This window comes from Acinonyx jubatus, chromosome F2 (genome assembly GCF_027475565.1).
Source record: "Acinonyx jubatus isolate Ajub_Pintada_27869175 chromosome F2, VMU_Ajub_asm_v1.0, whole genome shotgun sequence".
Lineage (NCBI taxonomy): Eukaryota > Metazoa > Chordata > Mammalia > Carnivora > Felidae > Acinonyx > Acinonyx jubatus.
In genome coordinates, this window is record NC_069394.1 from 36,505,650 (window position 1) to 36,530,112 (window position 24,463).

Below are 24,463 nucleotides of genomic sequence, written 5' to 3' on the forward strand. Positions count from 1 at the left end.
ATAAAGGACAGGCAGCAGCATGTTTCAGGAGGAGCAGAATCTGGTGTATGGCGAAGATCGCAGGCAGATTTGAGCCAATTTTTCTTTCACGTTGAACAGCAAAAGGGGCAGGGGACAATATCGTGGGCAGATTTAAGTACCAGCGTTCAGGATGGATTAGAAATATTTTTCCTTAAATATATCCTGTTTGGTTTAAATGTAAGTATTGATTATTTTTACTCCCTCCCCCCGCCCTTGCAAATAGCATTTTATTTCTAAAAATGCTTTTGTGTGCTACTCTGAGATCTAGCCACCATTTATAATGTGAAAAAATGCATTCTGAATTCCAGTTACTTGGGGTGAATTTTCTGAGCCCAGTTTGTCCTCTACTGATGGCACATAACTTGATTCTTTTTCTTTTATCTTTCTGACCATGCTTTCTTGTTTGTGGGCGACAGAGCTTCTCCTTAAGAAGTCCTTCAGTTCTCCCTTTTCATTACTTTATTACTTGTTATTTTACCAGCCTCACAAATTGATGCCTTACCCATAGATTTTCATAGCCCCACTAGTTTCTCTGTTTGATAAGACAGCTAGACTTTCTTCATGTCACACCCTTGTTATAACTAAATTTTCTCTTTACTGTAGATCCTTGCCAGCACATTTCTGGATATTCTGTTGAACCTTCTTAAGATTTCAGAGAAACTGCTGGGTGACCACTGAAAAAAAAGATCTAATCTTAAGTTTTACGTGAGTATTTTTCTACCGTCGACTTCCTCATAATATGTGAAAGCTTTGATGCCTTGCTTTATGGCAGATTCAGTTATGTGATCAAGATGAAAAATGTTATCTCTCATTGGCCTTATTAAATCTGGGGGCAAAGTTAGTTTCTCAAGGACACAGAAACACTCACAAAATGCACCACACTTCTTCTCACTTAAAAAATAAACAAGAAAGGCTTTTTTTTTTTTTGTTTTAACTGAGCCAACATTCGAAAGAATCCCAAGTCTTTAAACCACAAGAATTCGTACTGTGTTTGAACCAAAAATACCAAGTAGCTTGTTTTTCATTGTCTATTCTTACAGAATTTAACCAAAACACGTTATCTCTTGAAAAGCTCTTGATACGTGATATTTTACTTTTTAAAAAGTTTCAGATAGCTTTTCCTTTTTTATGATAATAATCCAGTGAATACTATAGGGGAAAATAAGGAGGTTACTGTTCAAAGAGAATTCTTTTTTTTTTTTATGTTTTTATTTATTTTTGAGACAGAGACAGAACATGAGCAGGGGAGGGGCAGAGAAAGGGGGAGACACAGAATCTGTGCTAAGCTGTCAGCACAGAGCCTGACGTGGGACTCGAACTCACAGAGTGTGAGACCATGACCTGAGCTGAAGTCGGACACCCAGCTGACTGAGCCACCCAGGCGCCCCCAAAGAGAATTCCTGACTATTTTAATGAGTAATTTCTTCTCGACAGGATACTTTCTTTAAAAAGTGTTATATAGTGGCATAATCTTAAGTTTATTTTATCTTGATCTCTGTAATTCTTAATCAGAAGCAGATTTCCCACTTATTTAGAGTTATCCTTAACAACTGCTTCTTACCCTTTATATGTAGTGGGTCATTAAGTTGAGCTAATGCTATTTTTCTGTCCCTCTCCAGTGTGCTCCCTTCTCTCTGCCACTGCCTTAGATCGGGCTGTCATCATTTCTTCCCTAGATTTCAACAGTGACCAGCTGATTGATCTCCCTGTCTCCAACCTCGAATCTAGCCTCCAATCTAGCCTCTCCCTGTTGCCAACAGAGTAATCTTTCCGAAAGACTGATATCATGAGACCATGCCATTTCCTGGGGTTGAAATCCTTCAGTGACTCCTTATTAAAATTCAATATAATAACCCTTATTATAGAGTTGTGAGGAAGATTAAACAAAATTTACTGGGAACCCTGGGTGCGATGCCTGGCTTGGAGCAAGCCCTTAGCGTGTATTAATGTTTCCCCTTGTTACAGGGAACCCATGGAGGCAGCGGAGCTCTAGTGGAAAGTAACCTGTGTCTAGAGGGACAGAGGCTCTGCTGGGAAACCAAGCTAAAAGGAGAAGGGGCCAAGAATCTCACCAAACTCCGTAGCCATGCTTTCCTGAATCCCCTTGAGGTTAGACAGAAGCATAGATTGGTCTAACATCCAATTCCATCAGTGTTCCAGAAAGAAAGACTTTGTCTGATAAATTACAAGGCAACCCTGTCTGTGACTCAGCTTTTGTAACTGTAGAGGGAGGAAATCATCTCTATAAAGACATTGGTCTCTGCCTTTGTGTTTTCTTCTTTGGGTTTGTTTTCTCTTCAATTTCTTAGTAAGGTTTCTTTTGTCGGGCTTTAACTTTTTCTTAAAGCAACCAAGAGGGGGCCAGATAGACACACACACACACACACACACACACACACACACACACACACACACACACACACACCAAGAGATTGCTGGGGCAGGGACGTATCAGTGAAAGAGGTGTGGACACACTGGTGAAGCTGGGAAAGCTGAGTTACTCAGATGGATGAAATTTAAAGTGGAGACAGTTGGGATTGCTGCCTTTGCCCTGCCTCTCTATTCCCAGACAGACCTGTTTTTTTTTCATCTCTCAGTTTTCAGGAAATGGGGAGTTTGGCAAAATCAGGTATTTAGATAACCACAGAACAGAGCCGAATAGGATCGATACTGTAAGAAAGACACTCTGAGTTGATTCCATGATATTTCCAATTTTTAAATTCAGTTTATTGCTCTTCCTAGCTTTTTTCTTTCTATGAAAATAGAGGTTTGTGCTATAGACACAACACTTAGCAGGTCCTTATTGAATGTGAATTAAGTTATTTCATTGTTTTTTTTCATGCTGATTTAGTTAACTTTTGAACAGATAGTTTTGTTTATTTAGAGTTGTTTATTTAGAGTTGTTATGGAATATCTCAATTATGATAAGAGGCAAATATGTGAAAGAGGATTTTTTTTTTGTTTTAGATAAGAAATCTCTATCAGCAGTAGCATGTGTTTAAAGTTTAAGGATAATGTTATATATGTCTTCTGACAATGCAATGAATCTAAATCTAAGCCATTATATCTTTTTTAACTTTGAAAATCTTTCTTAATCTTTTTATATAATGAACAACGAAATAGAGCTTTAGAATAATTCAATTGCGGTTTTGATTGAATGGATATGAATAAAAGGCATTTTAATGGAAAATAAAATATAATTGATAACTTTGTTGTTGTTTCTGTTTGGTGAGGTAAGTTATTAGAGGCAGGAGGCCAAGAAGGATAAGAAATAGTGCTTTTCTAAATGACTTCATTGTCTTGATTTAGTTTGGCTTTACTGAATCTCACTTACCTCATATTTCGTTACAGGCATATTCCATCCACCACATCAGAATAATGTCCTACGTTTTTGTAAACGATTCGTCTCAAACTAATGTGCCCTTGCTACAAGCCTGTATTGATGGAGACTTTAACTATTCCAAGCGGCTTTTGGAAAGTGGCTTTGACCCAAATATTCGTGACAGCAGGGGCAGAACAGGCCTTCACCTCGCAGCAGCCAGAGGGAACGTAGACATCTGCCAGCTGTTGCATAAATTTGGTGCTGATCTTCTGGCCACAGATTATCAAGGAAACACAGCTCTTCATCTCTGTGGCCATGTGGACACTATTCAATTCTTAGTTTCCAATGGGCTCAAAATTGATATTTGGTAAGTTCTCTGTGGTTTTTGAAGTCTAGTCATTTCTTTCCATTAGGTTGTCAACCAGTGGTCCAATCTCAGAGTCTGTTGATTCTGCTTTCTCATTGATCAGCTGCAGTGACAAGTTCAAAAAGGCATTGAGGACAAGGTAATCGTTAGGGGAGTGAGGAAACAAGAGGCTGACTTCTGGATTTATGCGGAAGCAGTGCAAGTTTGTTTATGAAAATAGTGATGAGGTTCTGCTAACAATTAATTGTGGTGTGAGACAAGGGAAAAAGAAGAAAAGAACTGACATTTGTTGAAAATCTGTTATGGACCGGGCACTGTGTTTACGTAACGTTAGCTCATTTAATCCTTAGAATGAATAGCTCTTGAGGTAGGTATTATCCTCATTTTACAGATGAATTAGTTGAGACAAGAAAAGTTTAAACAAAGACAGAGGTCACACAGCTGGAATTTGAACCTTATTTGGTTGCTTTAGACTTTTGTTTTTAATTCTTAGACTTTTTGTAATGTATTTTTTTGCTATAAAATATAAACGTCAGATAAGAGTGAATCTAGAATCTGGAACTTTCCAATTAATTTCTAAGAAGCAGCTCTCTTTTTCATTTATTTATTCTCATTTATTCACTTTTACCTGTATATTCTTCCTTTTTCCCTATAAGAAAAAAAATAGGTGAATTCAAAATTCAAGTTCTAGTTCAACTATTGGTTCTGCACTGTGCTTTAATTTTGAGTTAATTTGGCCTGTGCCTTATCACTGAGATATACACAAATGGGTACTAACAATACAGTCCAGCTGTTACGATGATCTCTATATGTATGAACTTTTTTAGCAATCATCAAGGTGCTACACCCTTAGTTCTGGCAAAGCGCAGAGGAGTGAATAAAGATGTCATCCGATTGCTGGAATCTTTGGAAGAACAAGAGGTAAAAGGATTTAACAGAGGAACTCACTCAAAACTGGAGACCATGCAGACAGCTGAGAGTGAAAGGTACTTACGATATAATTTTTTAAGGGGCAAGCCACTTTAAGTCCTTAGATCTTTTATGACAACTTTGTGAGCTTTCTATTTATTTGCTTTCAAGTACAGAGCTTTGGTACTTTCTTTGAACTTTATATAGGTCCGTATGGCTCCAGGTTACAATTGAGAAGCTGTTAACAGAAAGGACTACGTGCCCACATGCGTGTAATGTTCTGTTAGACCCGTGCAAGGAATCCTGCAATATTGTCAGCATAAGAGAGAAGAAGTAGTTAAGAGCTGCGTATTAGGGAGGGAAGCAAAGAGTTTGAGAATTTTAAGTGCAGATCACAAACAGAATGGAATTCAGAAAATGGGGAGAAAGATAAGGCTCAAAACTTGGACAGTATTAGAACTAAGACCAAAAAGGCCCTTTCAAAGGCAGGAAAGTGGAGTGCTGAGGACAAGCAAAAACCGGAGGAGGGAAATTAAGATTTAACACACAATTCTGTAATGGGAAAATGAAAGTGATTCTCCCATGAGTTGGAACAAATGAAATTTGGGCTTTTGTAAGAAACTGAGGCTAAGATGTGGTGACTGACAGGGTCTTTAGTGTCTCATCGTTTCTCATCTAGAAGCAGTTTACAGTACAGTTCAGGGAGCTCTGAAACTCCTGGCCCCACTGGCTCATCAGGTAAAGTTAGTAGGCCAGACTGAGTTGTACTAGCATGGGTTTTGGTTGACTGCCATGGAGTTGCAGCCATCCAGATACTACAGGGTAGGAAGGATGATGCACCTACTATCGTCCCCTCCCAAAATTTTCAAAAGAATATATTTCAAGGGCCCTCATCAGCTGTTGACCCAGTAGCTTGACTGATCTGGACTGGGAAATAGGATAATATGGTCCACGTAGACTGGTGGGGTCATGGTTTCTGTGAGTGCTAATGGAATCATCTCTATTTTTTATAGTTGACCCTTAATTTGATTCCTTTGTACCCATGATTGCTTTCCCTCCTCTTCATGTGCTGGCTGGTGTACTCTGTGGGAACCATTAATTCCACTCTCAAGCTTAGGACTATTTGTTTAGATACTTTCAAGAACTTACTGCTGTCCAGAGTAAGTTTTACTTCTAGAACAGCACATGCTGCTCATGAGTTATCACTGGAAGCTGACAAGTAGATAAAATAAGCAGGAAGTCCAAGATACATTGAGATACCTTGGCAAGCCCTTTTCTCACACCTTCGTACCCCGGATTGACAGAATGCTATAAGCAACATAATAACATTGAGTTATCTATTATTTGTTAAATATGCTCTTCCAAGGTAACTTGAAGTTTATTTTCACAAATACTTTAAGCTTCTTTGCCGTGAAAAATGTCCAAGAATGTGTTTCTGCTTGGTATATTTTGGGGACCTTCCTTGCTATATTTTGTTAGTAGCCAGTTTCTTGGCATCTTCTTGTCAGAAGTATACTTTTAGCTTTATTTTGCCTCAGTTGTGATTACTTATTAGCTAAGTAGTACGTATAATTAGTCATTTGAGTGGCTCAGTATGAAATATTTACTCCTGCTTTTTTCGCATACCTGTCATTTCCTTTAGTATAAGGATTTGTATTATTTATAGCATTGTGTAAAGCCAGTTCTTAAAAAATTGAATTTTTTTTTTTTGATGTTTATTTTTGAGAGAGAGCGAGCATGCACATGCAAGCAGGGTAGAGGTAGAGAGAGAGGGAGAGAGAAAGTCCCAAGCAGGCTCCATGCTGTCAGTGCAGAGCCCTTCTTGGGGCTCAATTTCACGAACTGTGAGATCATGACCAGCCGAAATCAAGAGTCGGACACTTAACTCAATGAGCCACCCAGTGCCCCCAAAGATTGAATTGTTTTCATTTTTTTATTTTTTTAATGTTTATTTGAGAGAGAGAGAGAGAGAGAGAGAGAGAGATGGAGCAGGAGCGGGCGAGGGGCTGAGAGAGAGGGAGACACAGAATCTGAAACAGGCTCCAGGCTCTGAACTGTCAGCACAGAGCTTGACATGGGGCTCGAACCCATGAACTGTGAGATCATGACCTGAGCCGAAGTCAGACGCTCAACCGACTGAGTCACCCAGGTGCCCCCAGAGATTGAATTATTAATACTTGTACTACCTCGTTGCCCTATCTTATTCCTGCCCCTCAGTATCATGGTAGACATGTGGTGGTTGACGCTTAAAAAGCTTAAAGGCAACATCATTGGTCATTAGAAAAATGCAGAGCAAAGCCACAGTGAGTTACTACTTCATACCCAGGAGGATGGCTGTAATCAAAAAGATGGAATGACAGCAAGTATTGGCAAGATGTGGGGAAACTGGAACCCTCATACACTGCTGGTGGGAATGTAAAGTAGAGTAGCTGCTTTGGAGAGCAGTCTGGCAGTTCTGAGAAAGTCACACTGAGTTACCATATGAACCAACAGTTCCACTTTAGGTGTATACCCAAGAAAATTGAAAACATACATTCACACAAAAACTTGTACATGAATGTTTATAACTGTATTAGTTATAAAAGCCCAAAGGTGGAAACCACCTAAAAGTCCATCAGCTGATAAGTGTGTAAACAAAATGTCATTCATGCATCTAGTGGAATATTCCACCATAAAAAGGCATGACATACCATATATCAATATGCTACAACATGGATGAGCTTTAAAACCATGCTACATGAAAGAAGCCGGTTAAATAAGACATAGATAATTCCATTTATATGAAATGTCCAGAATCAGCACGTAGAAAGGAGATTGGTGGTTGCCAGGATCTGGTGGAAGAGGCAATGGACGGTGACTGCTAAGCGGTACAGAGCTTATTATAGAGGCGATGAATATGTTCTGAAATCAGTGGAGATGGTTGTACAACTTTGTGAATATACTAAAAACCACTCAATTGTGCAACTTAAAAAGATGAATTTTATGATATGTGAATTTTATCAATAGAAAAGGTTAAGGAATAAAGCTTAATGGGATTGGCTAGCACATGGCATTGTGGCAAAGCTGTGTGATGATTAGCAGAACATGAAGCAAGTTTTGAATGTACTTAGCATTTTCCATTACCCTTAGGGTTCTCTGAGACAAAGCATAACTAAAGGGCCCATAAATCAAGATGGTGAAAAATATTTTCCCCACTCCCCCATATGTCCTAAGCTTAATGTAGTCATTTTTAAATTTGTGAGCATAGGATGACAAAGACAGTGTTGATGACACACGTACAAAAAAAATATTATGTGCACACATACAGTAGAAAGCATTTCACTGGATAAGGTCACCCTAGGAAATTCTGATTGGCAGAGCTTCATGAGCTCCTAGAGAATGCCCAACTAAATTCTCATTTTATACCCAACATCTTTGAGTATGAGATTATGTCAACTTGGACATAGTCAATAAATTTTGAATAAGTCAAAATTAACCTGTCCTGAACTTCTTTATCTGTTTATGGTATTATGTATTTAAACCTCCTCAAAGTTGCAATCTTATTTTTGAACTTGGTTTTTTTAAATTTTTGTGTTCTGGTAGACTCCCACTGAAAATGTCCTTTCTTATTTAGAAAATAAACATCTTTTCATATATAAAGAAGAAAAGCTTGGATGTCAGGCAGACTGGTCAATTAGGAAGTCAGCTTCCTATGATTCTAGAGAAGACCTCTAATACTAGTAAATGCTAAAGGACCTCTGATTAAGTATCAAGAAGTAAAGTAAAATTGTAGGTTAGATAAGAATGCCGGTTTTTGCATGATGAACCAGACTGTTTCCATTGTTCTATACCCAGATAGTTGGAAGAATATGAAGAGAAGGGGTTGAGGACGGGTAGTAAATGACCTTTTATAAGCAAGAGATAGTTGGCACATATGATTATGGTCATTGTGGTTTTAATCTAAATGCTACCCTGTTATTGGGCCTGTATGTTGTGACATAGTTGTGGGTGCTAATCCCTTTGAGCTTTGAATTCATCACAGTGTGGCCTTCCAAATACCAAAGTCAGATATCCTGTTTTCTACTTATAGGGGTCATATTTCTCACTGATAGAGTTCTGAAAACCAGAATCAAGAATCCGTGTTTCTTTGTTTAGTGTTTTCAGAGTTTATTTATTTTGAGAGAGAGAGCACGTGTGCACACCCGGGGGGAGGGCCAGAGAGAGGGAGAGAATCCCAAGCAGGCTCCACACGGTCAGCGCAGAGCCACACATGGGGCTCTATTTCCCAAACCGTGAGATCACGACCTGAGCTGAAAGCAGGAGTCAGATGCTCAACCAACTGAGCCACCCAGGCGTCATAAGAATCCGTTTTTATGGCACTTGTGCTACTGTATTTTCAATTAGATTCAGCCTTTGTGCAGAAGTGAAATAAACTTATTTTGTATTACTGTACCAGGTAGAGCTACAACCAGTAGGAGGAAGCTATTAAGAATTCCATAATGACTAGGCCTGTTCAGATGTACAACAGACTGAGCTAAATGTCCGTTTTTAGAGGATTACAGTTAAAAGAAGAAATTCCTTCATTGGTCAGATAATTGAACTAAATAAATGATAATTTCCTTTTAACTCTAAGATTCACATACTGTATATAAAATGCTTTTTTAGATTTACCCATCTTGACTTATTTTCATTAACATGAATTCTCAAGGTATGAATCTTTGTTTTGAATTCTAAATTTAAAGTAACCAAAATTTGGTTACTTAGATACTGTGAGTTTGAAACAACTCATTTTACAAACTTCACAACTTCTGCTTGGGGGAGCGGTCAGGTAAGCATCCCTTGATTTTGGCTCAGGTCATGATCTCACGGTTTCCTGAGTTCAAGCCCCACGTCGGGCTTCCTGCTGACAGTGTGCAGCCTGCTTGAGATTCTCTGTCTCCCTCTCTCTCTTTGCCCCTCCCCCTTTCTCTCTCAAAAATAAACTTTAAAAAAATAGACTTCTGCTTAGGACCTTTTCATTAGAAAATGATTTTTAACTCTGGCTCTGCTGGATACTAAACCAAGAAACATGGTCATTGTGGCTTAATTTACAGTCAAAGGTAGACTGTGCAGATATATGCAGATATGTACATGAGTATCTGAATGTGTGTGAGTAGGAATAGGTCAGTTTTCTTCTTATAAGTGTTGTGTCCTGTCTTTTCTAAGTTACGTGGCTACTGTTGTATGTCTCCAAAATGGGTGGAATGCGTTGTTCATGTTTCTTTCCTTTTTCTTTGCTCCTTTCACAGTGCCATGGAAAGCCATTCTCTCCTCAACCCCAACCTGCAGCAAGGGGAAGGAGTCCTGTCCAGCTTCCGAACCACATGGCAGGAGTTTGTCGAGGATCTGGGCTTCTGGAGGGTGTTGCTCTTGATCTTTGTCATTGCTTTGCTGTCTCTTGGCATTGCCTACTATGTGAGCGGGGTGCTCCCTTTTGTGGAGAACCAACCTGAACTGGTGCATTAAAGGGGCTAACGGGGATGAGGCCAGTGCCTCAACGTTCTGAGTTTCTCAAAAGTTTTCTCTTAGGCAAGGCAGTGAGGGCTGTACATTTTTTTCGTTGTGCATTTTTAGGTGTTGTAATCCTTTTTGAACAACGTAACGTTTTCATTTGAACTAACCACATACCGTAGTCAAGTATACTTCATCCTAAAGCTACCTCTGACTCAGCCTGACTTGTTAGGAAAGCCTTCACATAGCCTTGTTTGATAAAAACGTGGAGGTGATTGAAGAATGAAAGACAAAGGAAGAGACTAGGGAGTCCTTGCTATGGAAACCTTACCCTGATTATGGGACCAACTAAAGTGAGGTGTTCAAAAAAAAGGGTTTTCTTATATGATTACTTTTTGTTAGCTGGTTGGTTTTGGTTTTATTTTTGCAAGAGTCCCCTGCTTTTTTTTCTTTTCATTTTCTGGGAATAGGGGAGAGAATGAAAGATTCAGCTTAAAACTTGTGCTTTTTTCACATAGCAAATCAGTATTGCAGGAATCTGTTTGGTTTATTTTAATATTTTCGAGTCTAGTTACAAACCAAACAGAACTTTTGAAAATGAGCTATATTTTCTTCAAAAATGATTGATTTGATCATATATTTATTTGTTTATAGGGGAACTTTGGTTTTCTTTTTTGTAAACTGCTTTGCTTGTTGTTAATGTCTGTGAAAAAGAGAACTTGAGTTCGTTTTGTCCACTTTCCAGTTTCCCCTAATGTTTACTTCAAAGATCTCCTGTTCATCAAAAACATAGTCAGAAAACTCTTTTTCTACTTAATAGTCAGCAGGTAAAGAGGACTCTGACACATGTCGCTGTCACTGTAATTCTGTAGTGTTATTATTGTGAAAAATTCAGCTCTACAAGCTAGCTGTGTTGTCACAGCAGTCTCATAGTTTACAATCATTTCACTTTACACGCAGTCCTGTTTAGAGGCCCTGTGAGAATTGTTGTAACAGTCCCATCCATGTCAGTAATTCTCTGATGCAGGAACGGATGGAGCGTTTCTAAGTTGACAGTGCTGAGCACTATGTGCTGGGTGCCATAAACACTTTATGAATGGCAATACTGGAGAAATTGAAATCTGGTCCCCAAACTATGTTGCAGCTTTCAGCAGTATGTCTGAAGGTCTCTTTTGTTTGTTAACGATCCTGTTCCATATAAATCATATTCTTGAGTTTTTAAAAAGTATATGAAGAGTTCCTAATTATTCATTGAGTATAGTCAGAAAACTGTAGTGAAAGAACTAATGGTTTTATTTTTTAGAACAAAGGCATCTAAGCTACTGCTAATTGAATTGTCGCTAGAAGTAGAAATTATAGTTTAGAGTAGGATTGGTATTTCTGTGATTCTTGTTGCTTCTTGATATTTTCTCTTGTATTTATATATGTAGGATTAGGCATTTTCTTTCATGTGGCTTTATCCTCTCTTAAAGAGCTGTTTAAAAATTCCTGATTTAACGGACTGCTTCAGGATCAGCTCACAGAGTCTTGTTTTTAGGGTAGAAACAAAATAAATCATACTTGGTAAAAACAGCAAAAAAACAAAAAAACAACTGACTTTAGAATGGAGAACACTAGAACTCAAAATCAAAGTATACTCAGAGTGAAAGCTTTGGAATTTGCTCTGTGTTTGTAAATCTAAATAGATATGCAGAATTGGTTAATGTGTATGTAAAGATACTGCATTTTTAAAAGATTTTAAGTGCTGATTTCTTTGTATTTTAATCTCTGCATTCAGCATTCAGTAATACTACCAATAAATGCATTTGTAGTCTCTTAATCACAACCCATTTTCTTAGTGTGTCATTGTCTTTTAATTTAGGGCACTTTGGAATAGGTTGCAATTGCAACCTTTGAAAAGTTTTTTTCAAACCTGATGTAATAGGTATATTCAGTTTCACATAAGTTTGTCTTGTAAAGGCTCTGAAACTAATTTGGGTGAATTGCTTGTGGATTTAAAAGTGGTAATAACTGGGGTGCCTGGGTGGCTCAGTAGGTTGAGCGTCCGACTCATCGTTTTGGCTCAGGTCATGATCTCAGTTTGAGCCCCACATTGGGCTCTGTGCTGGCAGCGCAAAGCCTGCTTGGGATTCCCTCTCTCTCCCTCTCTCTGCCTCTCCCCTGCTTGCACTCTCTCTCTATGGAAATGAATGAATGAACATTTAAAAAAAAATTTTAAGTGATAACTACCATGATCAAGTACGTTTCTAGCACATGTGACTTAACACGCCTCGTCTCGTGTCATCTCTAAGCCCCCGACCCAAGCTACATTTTCCCATTTTGTAAAGTGAGGAGACTGACACAGGGAGGGTTGTTACTTGTCCGGAGTCAGACAGATGGACATAGTGGAACAGGCATTCCAAGTTGAAGCTCTGTCTCCGATTATAAGTTTTTTTTCCTTCTGCCCTAGTGTGTCATGAACCTGACAGTGAAGTCGTCTAGAACCTTACCTGCTGCCATCACAGCAGTATGTTACTGAATTTCCACCCACGTTCCTAAATACTCAACTTTTCCTCATCCTGTAATGCACCATTTCCCACACCCTCTCAGTATTACCAACCTTTAAAATTGAAGTTCAGACTCTGGCATGTTCAGAAAACCTTTCCTCATTAACCTTCTTTGCTGTTATTTCTCATCAGTTACCATACTCAATAAACATGGTTTTTTGTTTGTTCGTTTCATTTGTCTGCAATTACAAGCTTCATGAGACCAGGGGCTTAGTCCATTGTACTACCCTGTCTGCCCACAGCGCATCTTGTGCTGTGGAGAACTCTGTACACAAATATACTATTACTCTTTCACCTGTAGCTATATATTTTTTCAGATTAAATAGCTGTTTACATTTCACATGTTTTCTTTAACAGGCTGCATGTGTGACCTGTGTTGGTCGTTCTTCTACAGTATGCTTGCCACTTGATGGAAGAATTGCAGTCTCGATCAGTGTAGCTCCTTTACGTGTGAGCGTGCAGGCTCGTTTACTACAGGTAAAAAACAAACGAACAAAAAAGCATAATTGGTATATACATGGTATAGAAGTCCAGGAACAATATTCACCTGCTATTGTTTGTTATTTTGGGTTGTTTTTTTTTTTTCAATTAGGCTTCTGTGGTATGAAATTGTTCATGTATGTATCAAAGTGCTTTCAGCTGCAGGAAACCAAAATCCAAATTGAAAGTGGTTTAGGGGCACCTGGGTAGCTCAGTCAGTTGAGTGTCCCAACTCTTGATTTCAGCTTGGGTCATGATCTCCCGGTTCGTGAGTTTGAGCCCCGAGTTGGGCTCTGTGCTGGCAGGGTGGAGACTGCTTGGGATTCATTCTCTCTCTCTCTCTCTCTCTCTCTCTCTCTCTCTCTCTCTCTCTCCCCCCCCCCCCCACTTTCTGTCCCTCCCCCCTCTCAAAATAAGTAAATAAACTTTAAAAAAAGAAAGTGGTTTAAACCATAGGAAATTACAGAACTGGAAGTCTAGAGGTAGAGTAGACCCCAAGGGGGACAATTCACATTTACCTCAAGTTCTTCTATGCCTCTGGCTCTGCCCTCCTGCTTGTTGACTTCATCCTCCAGCTAGTTTTGAGAAGAGTTTAGAATTTTCAGGCCTCAGCATCCATCTGTAACCATGTAGAAAAGAAGAAAGAGACTGTCTTCCTGTGGTGTTCTCCTGCCTGCCAGCCCCCAGCAAACTTTCTCTGGGTTTCATTGACTGACATTACATCATGTTCCCTATTCTCAAACCATCCAAGGCCACGCATTGGACGATTAACCCCGGATTGATGAACCAGTGATTGGTGAGGGTGGAAGTGATAGAGTTTATATGATTGGCTTGGAGCAAAGGTTTTAGAAATGATTGGAGGTATGGCTGGCAATTAGAGGGCGGGGGCCGTAGATGTTTTATGTCCCACAGTACATGGGATGGTTTAGCTCAACAAAGAATGATTCCTTATGTTACATGATTCTTGAATGTTCTGTTGAACGTTCAAAAAATAAACAAAAAAACAACTTAGGTATTTGAGCCCTAAACCCAACTCTGTTTTTAATACAGTTTTAATATACACTGAATTCTCCAAGAATACACCTATGAGATCATACTTTTATTTTGTTAAAACTTGACCAAGAATTCTAGTACCTGTTTTAAAAAATCTTATTACTGACAGCAGTGCCACTGATGATAATTAAGTCACCGACATACGTAGCGTGTAGGTACTAATGATTTTATTGCTTCTTCTTGTGTGTCTTTGCCTGAGCACTTATGTATTGAAATACACATTTTATTATCAATTTTTTCCACTTATTTTGCCTTTATATTACATGACTTACATGAAATCGTTCTACTGATTTTAGCAAATATTACTTTTATCCGGGACTCACATTCATACTACGGCTTCTCTTACTTAGTCATTTTGGCACGCCTTTTCCACATAGTTTATCTTAGAGGGTACACCAAGAAGTAGCATTTCTCAAAGTTAATAGAACACTGTGTGGGGGATGCAGGGAAGAGACCAGCATCCAGTGAAACTACTCTCTAAAATTGCTCAGGTCCAAACCATTCCAACTGTGCTAGACGAAGTAGAACTTTGGGATCAAGACATTTCTTTGTGCTCTGAAGTAGCTTCAACGCGGTGTTCTAGGGACGATTTTAGCCTTGCCATGGATACCTCCTTGACTTTCCTCACAGCACAGATAGTCTCGTGTTCTGTTCAGCCACCTTGGACTTTGCACATCAAAAAGGGACAGTTCCAAAGCCCAAGGCATAGCGTCTACGTTAACCAGCAGTAGAGGTGGCCACACTCCAGTTAGATATCAAGGAAAGCAATATGGAGTCCTTGTTGCCTAATATTCGCCAAAAACTTATAATGATATTTATAGGCTATTGCTTGGAAGATGTTTACAGATTAGTACTGTTCAAACTTTCTGAAATTTCTGTATCCCTGCTGTCCAGTGTAATAGCCACTTGTTACTAGTGGGTTATTTAAATTAGAAATTCAGTACTTCATTAGCACAGTTATCTGAGCCTAAAACCCAATTCCACTGTACATTTTAAAATAAAACTAGCCACATTTCTAGTGCTCAGTAGCCACCAGAGGCTATTACATTGATCACGGGAAAGTTGTTTTGGACAGCACTGTTCTAAAATCTATGAGGTCAAATCAGATCAGTGTAAAGCTAGATATTGAATTGTATTATGGCAGTGCCCACCCCAATTACTTTCCCTTGCTCTTCATTAATAGGTGGTAATATTATGCAATGCTTTTTGACTTGCAAAATCTTTGCAAATGGCTGTTATTATTCCTACCTCACAGTTAGAGAACTGAGGCACCTGAGGCAGGTTGGAATAGCATGCCCAGAGTCACACAGCAGAGCTGGGATTTGTGTTCAGGCAGTGTAGGACTGAAATCTCTCCTAACCCTCGTGCTCTGATGCTTCCAGAATTGTCCTGAGGACTAGTCCTGTGTACCCAACCACTGCATTTATTTAAGGAAAGTTACTGAGGATGCTGTTGGCACAATTCTTTATGAAGACACCTGAAGAGGAACTTTTGCTTCTTCCAACTGCAAACAACTACATTTCTTCTGAGCTTTTGCTTTCATCTTATTTTCTCTATGACTTATGTAATCGATTAGGTAGAATCCTTCATTCACGCTAGAAGCTGGAAAGCTTAATGCCAAATTTGGGTTCCCCTAGAAGGAATCGCAATGTAGGTCAGTATGGTGTTTTACTAGAACCTCATTCCTGGTTTAGTTTATATGCTCATCTTTAGTTTTATTTTCCTATTCTAAATGTTCACTTTTTATTTATGTAATTCTGTATTATTTAAGTCCCTTTATTTATTTTTGAATCGTGATAGGGGATGGATAGTTAATTAGACAGTTATTTGTATTAGTGTGGATTGGTAGGACTACAACAAAACTCAGTTTCTGGAAACTAACGGCAGAAAATGCACTGACCTTTTGCAATTGGAAACAATAGTTTGTTGCCTCCTATTCAAAATACACTTATGGTTTCTGGTGTAGCTGCAATTGTCCGTTTCCCTTATTCATATGTCTCTCTGTTCCAAAAAGGATTTAAGTTCTGCTGAATAAGCAGGTATTATTCTAAACTATGGAAATCGAATGTCCTGGTTCTGTTCTAGCATTCTGATGAATCATTTGAGTGAAGCCTGAAAATTGAACATTAACAAGTTACTATAGTCACAGAATTTTAAAGATGAAGGGACATTAGGAGTCATCTAGGGAGGGGAAGAGAACCAAGAGGGACTGAATGACTGGTCCCACAAGTAAGAAAGGGGCAGAACTGTTCATGTGAATCCAGATATAATGTGTTACTCTTATCACACTTTCCCTTATCCACATCTTCCAGCCTCCCCATAGGCTATTGTAAATATGATTTAAAAACACAAGTATCTAGTGTTAAACACATAAATATAAACTTTCTTGCCATTGTGTTCTGTGTACTTTAAATAGATAACCAAAATACTGATCTGATCAGTATACCGATAATGTCACAAGCCAAGAATGTATTTTCCTGTAACCCCACTCTATTTGTTTATGGGAGAATCACCATAAACCTATCATCTTCTCTTGATAAACACTTTGAGAAATCTTTCACTTCTCAAAAAGAAAAAAAAAATCCACTTTGAATAATGCATTTTCTCTGTAAAGCACCTCATACCGTGGAGACGCTGCAAGCAAGCTAGGCAGAAGGCCCCCGAGTTTCTGCAGCACTTTTTCACTGGTCAGTCGCAGTACTTTTTCTTATGAGACCAATGATTTCTTCAGTCCTGTTGTCTGCTGTATACTTTTAATTAAAGTGAGGGGGTTGATGGTGGCAGGACTGTTTGTAAATGTCAGCCCTGGAGTTCTAAAATGCCCTGCTTGCCGGTGCTTCATAGGGCACACAAGTGCTTAGTTCTCTAGTGTGGCAGAGCTGTCTGTGGGTGTTAAGTGCGCGCCTCGGTAGGTGTTCCCAGGTGTCCTTTCCCACGTCTTTGAAGTAGTTCTAAAAAGGCAGTGAGAAATGAGTGAAGATAGAATAACCCACACTCAGAATAAAACTGTCATTGTATCTGCTTAGGAATCAATCCCTCATTTAGGGGTGCTCAGTAGATCCTTCTTGCTCCCTTTTTTCCCTAAAGGTTCTGTCTTCGTTTTAATCTGGGTTATTGTTTCATGTCCAAATTCGTCTAAGGGTCAATTTCATAATAAGCTCTGATTTAGGGTAGTTCCAACTTGAGATGTACAGTAGTTAGTCTACTCTTGAGATAAAAAAAATAATAGATGGCTAAATTTTTGTTGGTGTTGTAGGAATCATTACAAGTTAACGTGTGCATATATTATTTTATGAGTAAACGTAGTTAAGCAAGTTTCTGTTGTTTCTCTTTTTTACAGTATTCTTTAATGTGCCTTTAAAATTGCATGGTGTGTAGTGTTATCTCCACAGAGTCCTTGTGCATTTTTGTATGCGTCCATACGCCAGAAAACCTTTTTGGAGGTTACAGAATAATTGCCAGCCTAATTCTCTTGCAACTTCATGCTATAAATTGCAGGTATTTAGAAGTGTGGCCTTACAGAGTTAGTTATTTCTTCATATAATTGGGCTACGAGAAGGTTATTCTCTGTCACAATAAAAATTAATATTCCCTTTCTTTGGGGGATTAATTTCTAAATTTGAAGACTCTGGGTCAGAGTTGGCTGGGCTATTTCACTGAAATTTCAGCCCCTAAGAAACAAAAATAGGTTTTGGAATAGTTTCTAGGTCACTGGCACAGAAAGCTGGCAAAAAGCTATAACTTACTTTGGATAGTCCTAGTTAGCACCATTCCATCAGTACAGGCTGTTCTTTTAAGCCTGTGACTCAAGTTTAGGAGAAAATAAAATGTAGGGATCCCCAAATTCTTACTCTTATAAAGTTCAGGCTTTGATTCTCCTGTAGTTTAGTAGGGCCCCTGACTTGGGGGAAGGGAGACATATTTAATCAGGTGTCAGTTCTGTATTTCACCTTATTAAACTGTCCACATTCATCTTTTATTTTAGCTTTTATTCCAGTTCTGGATCAGACAGTGGAGGCTGTGGTTATACTGAAAAACATGCAGACTTGGGAGGTGATAGATCCCAGCTATCATTAGTGTAGACTGACCTTGGTCAAATAACGTAAGCTTTCTAAACCTCTGTCTTCATCTGTAAAACAATTAATACCTACCTCACAGACTTAACAATGAATAAAACTTATTTATTTGTGTGCTGTGTGCCTGCGTGTGTGTGTGCCTGACCCTATAAATTTTGATAGTGTTGTTATTCCCATAAAGAATACAAGGCTTAAAAAATTTGGTCCGTTTCCTAAGGTCATGGAGTAGACCATATCAAGAGTCTGATTCTTCCAGTTTAGTGCGTAGCCATTAGAACATGGTGCTTCTCATAGTCACCACATCTGAAAGTACTCAGTACTTTATAGGGATTCAGTGTAAGTTCTCCTCTTCTCTTGACAGAGTAAATTACGTGGTTTATTAACTGAACTCTAGCTTTTTATGTGCAAATGATCTACGCATTATCACACAATTTCTGATTTACTGAGGAAGCTTTAATAACTGCTTTATTAATTAAGACCCCTGTCCATGATTTTTCATAGCTGCAGCTCTAGAAGAACCCATAGAACCTTCCAGGCATCATCTCATTAGCTCTTGCTGCCCCTTCTTAATAATGGAGCTTCTTGACCATGAATAGAGAGCCCAGAGACCTCTCTAGTGACAGGGAGAAGGAAAATGTTCAAGCTCATGACAGCTGGACTGCCCAATCTCAGGTTTACATTGAGAAGGGAAGTGTACCTTTTAAACCAATTGTGAAGTTTTAAAGTGTGAAACGCATACTGTGTAAGACTGAAGAGGGTGATTTCCATTGAGTTCCATGAAAAAAGATCTGGATGTGGGTAGCCACATTGACTATATTCTTTCAAAAGGGTTCTTCTAATGGAGCTACTCTTGAATATCACAGAGTAAATGAAAGTTATGGAAGCCTGTATTTTCTTTCTGGTTGAGTTTTTTTTTCTGTTGGAGAAGCATGATATTTTTCTCATGATTTTTGTATCTTAGATTATGTTGACAGTGTCAGATCCCCAGAGATGTAGTGACATCATCTTGCCTGATTACAAAAATATTTGAATGGCTGGGCTTAGAAACCCACCATTACTTCTTATGATCTTCAGTAAGTACGTGTTGGTCACATGAAATGGGAATGCACTAGATCCTTAATTAAACCTTCAGCCATACTAGAATTCCCATTCTGGAAAGTGGCAGCCCCAGGCCCCAACACAGAGGAGCTCTGCACTATCTCATTTCCCCTTTGGCAAACCCTTCACCTTTGCAAGGCCTGCCCTGCCCTTGTCTTGAGCTACAATTGGAAGAGAGAGAGAGACTTGAAAAGCAAGGAGTTCTTGTTCTTTTGGTCCTGACTCAAAGAATGCTATAAATAGAAGGGGCCTGGAGCTCCCATCCTACACTATGATTCTCTTTGGACAGACTAAACATTTGACCCTACTCAGAATACAACTTCTATTTAATCAAAAGGCAGTACGGCTGCTATTAAATCAAAAGGCTTATTCTTCTTAGAAATTATTTCAATTCCAGAGATAGATGCCTAAGGCCCTTTTCTCCTGCTGATTGAGATTCTTTGTCGTCGTTAATAGAGCCCTAATTACTAAGACCGTGGCCTAACTTTGGTTCGCTGGCTTACAGCTGCTCAAATAACATTTCCAGTTGTGGAATAAATATAGATGACCACCTTATGGCAAATGTCAGCCCTTTAAAATGTGTTTGGATGTATAACGTTTCTTACTAATTTAATTTTGATAAAATAAGATGTAACAGTCTTGCTTCTGGTGCTTCTGAGTTGCAAGAATGGGTATAAAGGGATGAGACAAGATGCCCTACATTGAGCGCTCCACAGGAAACACACACAAACCCACAACTTGGTCTCTCTACCTCGCTATTTACCAGGTTTACGTGAAAACAAGCAAGGCACGCCTTTTCACAGACACCTTCTATTTGTGATTGGGAGGCAGAGTGGCTTAGTGGTTAAGCACATGGGCCTTGGAGTCGGACCTGGCTTTGGATCCCCAGCCTCCAGTTACAGTGGAGGGGCCTTGGGCAGGTTAACCTACCCTTCTTCCTTAGCCTCAGCTTCGCCGTCTGTTACATGAAAATAGTAACACGAACCAGAGGCTCAAATGAGATAAAGTATGTAAAATACTGGATGCAGGCTCTGATAGCTCTCAATTATTACCATATTTACATGATTTCTTTCCCTTTAGGCCAACCACTACCTAGAACTGTGCCAGCCCCCCACCCTGCACTTTAGGAAGCATTTATTTGCAGAAAGGTAAACTTCTGGTTTCTTGTAATTGGTCAGACCCTCAGGCGCTGGTTGATTGGGTTCCCAGATGACTGGATGGCTTGCACTCTTTTTTGAGCTTTCTTTAAATAACACCTTAATTGTTAGCTCAAGAGGATGTTGACCAGTCTCTACCAGTCTCCCCTAAATCTTCCCTGCCGGCAGCCCAGGACATTTGAGGAGCTACAGAGCACTTTCCTCTGGGTGTTGAGAGATGTAAGGGCAAGAACTGGAGAAGCAGGGCCTGTGCTTGCCAGGTCCAGACATTTGGTCTCTTATTTGCTCCCAGTGCATCTCTGTAGGGTAGCAGAATGGGGAATTTTTACCCTCCCCACTTCTACAGCCGAGGAAACAGGCCTGGGAGCTTTGCAAGGCGAGACAGAAGTTGAGCCCAAACCATCTAACCTCCCCCGGTCAGTGCTCTCTGCACCTGGCTGCTGTCGCCTCAGCATCAGAGGCCAAGAAAGGAGAGACACAGACATCAGTGTCACTGACACCTGGGGCTGTCCCCATCATGACTGGTGTCATGGAGCGGCATCCTGAAGCTCTGCAGTTGGAGAAGAAGCAGAGAGACCTCACCACTGGGCCCTTCCTGTCCAGTCCCACCCCGCAGTCTGCCCAGCGTACCCGCTGCCCTCGCAGTTCCTCAAGCTGAAACCAGAGGACCATCCCCTCTGCCGGAGCAGGATGTGACCTCCACTAGGCAAAGCACATCTATTTGATCTTGAACAAAAGGCTGCGATGGTGTCTAAAATGACAGCTCCCCGGCGGTGATGTCATGGTGTTTTGTTTGTCTCCATGGAATGCGGGGATCTGATTTCAGTTGTGAAGAAAAATGGTCTGGGGAAAAAAAATTACTTCATTCGGAAAATTCCGAGAAGCCATAAATACGGTTTGCAGCTGATGAAAGCACATTCACAGGCAGACAATGGCTTTGGGATGGAAGCAGAGCCCTCTGGAGAGGCCAAGCCCTTCACCTCCACCCACTGCCACCAGCAGTCCTGCTTCTCCGGGGCTTCTGGCAAGACTGAGAGCAATTCCTCTGTCCGCTGAGGAGATGCTCCGTTCCCCAGTGGCAAGGTGGCTGGGGACAGATTTTCCCTGGTTCTCATCTGCAATTACCTCCTGCCCAGTTCATCCCTGGAGCATCTGGCACAGTTGCGTCCACCTCCCCTGTCCTAAATGATTGACCTGCATTTCTGAGTTCTGAAAGCAAATTAAAAATAACATTTTGTTTTGTTGTTTTCATTTCTTATTCACTTTCTAGCCTTGCAATCTCTTGTGAATCCTTTTCACTTTGCATATTCTTTTCTTTTTTTTCCTACAGTTGGCACAGTGAGAAAGGGGAGAAAACAGAAGATGAAATTCTATTTTGCTTTTCATGAGAAATTTAAGAGTATAATTCCTAGTCCAGATCCTCAGCCCTGAGTCAGGAAGGAGTCACCACTGCCAGGAAAGACCAGAGGCAGAGAGCTTAGAACCAGGGGCAAGTTTTCAAGTGCTCTGCCTCCCTTTCCCCCTCCCTGCTTCAAGAATATAAAAACAATATGGCGAGATTATAGAATTTCGGGAGATCAGAGAAAGTTTCCCTAACCTAGCCCTTCCTTCCATCATTGTGTCTTCCTGGTGCCAGGTCCCTAGGTCACTGAGCCTCTCATTCTATATTGTCTGTTCCCCTGCCCCCAGCTTTGCAGCACCCTTCTCTTGGGGCCTGGCCTCCGAGAAGTTCATGGTGTTTCCAGGCCATGGGAGTTGGTTTTTCTTGCAACTCACTACAGCCTTTGATTTCCATCCACAGATTGGTTGCTAGAGACAAGCCCCTTGCATTTAGTCCTGAGAAGAGGAAGCCCTTCCCTTTGGCTTATGGCTTGGTTGCCAGCCCACACAGGTCTGCCCCAAGTATCTCAGCCCACCAGCTGCCCCATCTGCAGGTCTGAGCTGGGCCATCGTGGCATGGGCACTGTCCCATGCCTGGCAGGCACCTCCTGGCTCCCACCTCCACCCTGTTAGCCTCAGTGACCCACCAGGCCTCAGGTTCATGCTCTTGAAAGGAGAGCTTGAAAGGAAAACCTTAGTTCATGCTCTTGAAAGGAGAGCAGGTGCAAGTTCAATGTCAGAGGAATCTCAGGAGGAGACTGCATATGTCCTTTGTGGGGGCTTTCAGCCTCCCGGCCACAGCATCACCAAATGATAGAGGAATAAAAACAAAGCCAAAGCTTCTTCAAATGTCCCCATTAACCCAATTAGTCAAATCCTGAAGGGGAATTTGTCTTAATGGAATTTGGCTGTATCTCAGTAGAACTTGAAATTAAAAAACCATCAGTTCACATTTAGGAAATGTGGATTTTCAAGCTCCTGGGATTTGATTTCTAGATACGTGTAATTTTTCCTCATAGATCAGTGTTGCCCAATAAAATAGAATACAAACCAACTGAGTAATTTTAAATTATCTAGTTGCCACATTTTTAAAAAGCAGTAAGAAGTAGTTGAACTTAATTTTAATAGTATATTTTATTTAACCCAATATATCCAAAATAGTAACGTGGAGTCGATATTAAAAATTATTGAGATATTGTATATTCTTTTTGGTACTACCTTATTTTGGACTGGCCACATTTCAAGCCACAGTAGCAGCTTCTGTGCTGGATGATGCAGTTATAGACAAGTGTCATCTGTCCTGGGAAGAGGGCAGTGGCTCCGAGAACACAGCTGTAACCCAGCAAATCAGAGGCCCGCATCTGTTTGAGATCATAGGGTATGACCAAATCAGTGCAGGAGCCCATTAGAAAGTAAGTGCTATGGAAACAAAGGAAAAATAGAGCAAGGTAAGGGAATAAGTGCTGATGGCGGGTCAAGCTGCAGTATTAAAGAGAGTAGGTCAGTAGCACATCTGTATGCTAAGAGTTGAAGGAGGTGAGAAAGTTGGCCAGGAGAGCATCCTGATAGGACAGCTAGAGCAAAGACCCTCAGGTGTGCACGCATATGCCTGGTGTGTTTGAGAAATAGCAAAGATACCAGTGTGTCTGGAGAGGAACGAGCAAGGGGAGAATATTAAGAGATGAAATCACAGAGGTAAGGTGATGGGGGGCTAGATCATGTAGGGCCTTCAAGGCCATTGCAAGGACATTGCTTTTATTCTGAGAGGGAATCACTGCAGAACTTTGATGTGATCTGACTTGAATTTTAACAAGGTCACTCTAGTTGCTGTGTTGAGAACAGAGTGTAGGAAGGCAAGAGTGGAAGTAGGAGGACCAGTTAGTTTATTTCCAACAAGATGATGATGGTTGGACCAAGGCTGTAGTAGTGAAAATGACAAAGAATACATGCCTTATGGATGTATTTTCAAGGCAAAGCCAATGGAGTAGGAGAAAAAGAATAGTCCAGTATGACTCCTAGGTTTTTGGTTTGCATAAACGGTGAGATGTCAGGACCATCTGCGGAGATAGAAGAGGCTGCAGGTGGGCAGGTTTATGGGAGATCAAGGGTTCAGTTTTTTTTTTTTTTTTATGTTTATTCATTTTTGAGAGACAGAGACAGAGTGCCAACAGGAGTGGGGCAGGGAAAGAGAGGGAGACAGAATCCAAAGCAGGCTCTAGGCTCTGAGCCATCAGCACAGAGCCCAACGCGGGGCTCGAACTCACGAACCATGAGATCATGACCTGAGCCGAAGTCGGACACTTAACCGACTGAGCCACTCAGGCACCCCAGGGGGTTCAATTTTAAACATGTTTACTGTAAGAGGTCTGTTTGACATCCAAATAGAAAGGTCAAGTAGGCAGTTGGAATTATGAGGCTAGAATTTGGGAATGAGGCCTGGGCTTGAGGTACAGATTTGGGAATTCTCAGCATATGGATAGAATTTAAAGCCCTAAGATGCAATGAAATCAAATCATCTGAGCGCATACAGGAAGAGCATCCCAAGGCCCTCCAACAGTAGATGGTTGGGAAGATGGGGAGAACCA

General features: G+C 40.4%; 1 protein-coding gene across 3 annotated transcripts in view; it reads left to right on the forward strand.

The window, feature by feature from the left end:
- Positions 1-18,360, forward strand: part of ANKRD46 (ankyrin repeat domain 46) — a 47,463-nt gene extending 29,103 nt beyond the window's left edge. For 2 of the 3 annotated variants that reach the window (XM_027064124.2, XM_053208694.1), the window contains 4 exons: positions 625-726; positions 3,373-3,710; positions 4,538-4,696; positions 9,887-11,913. In XM_027064124.2, coding sequence (XP_026919925.1) covers positions 3,400-3,710; positions 4,538-4,696; positions 9,887-10,103 — 687 coding nt within the window. In that variant the 5' untranslated portion in view covers positions 625-726; positions 3,373-3,399 and the 3' untranslated portion in view covers positions 10,104-11,913. Of the gene's footprint in view, positions 1-624; positions 727-3,372; positions 3,711-4,537; positions 4,697-9,886; positions 11,914-18,152 lie in introns of those variants that run through there. The other variant, XM_027064127.2, reaches the window with a different exon arrangement.
- The last annotated feature ends 6,103 nt before the right edge of the window (positions 18,361-24,463 follow it).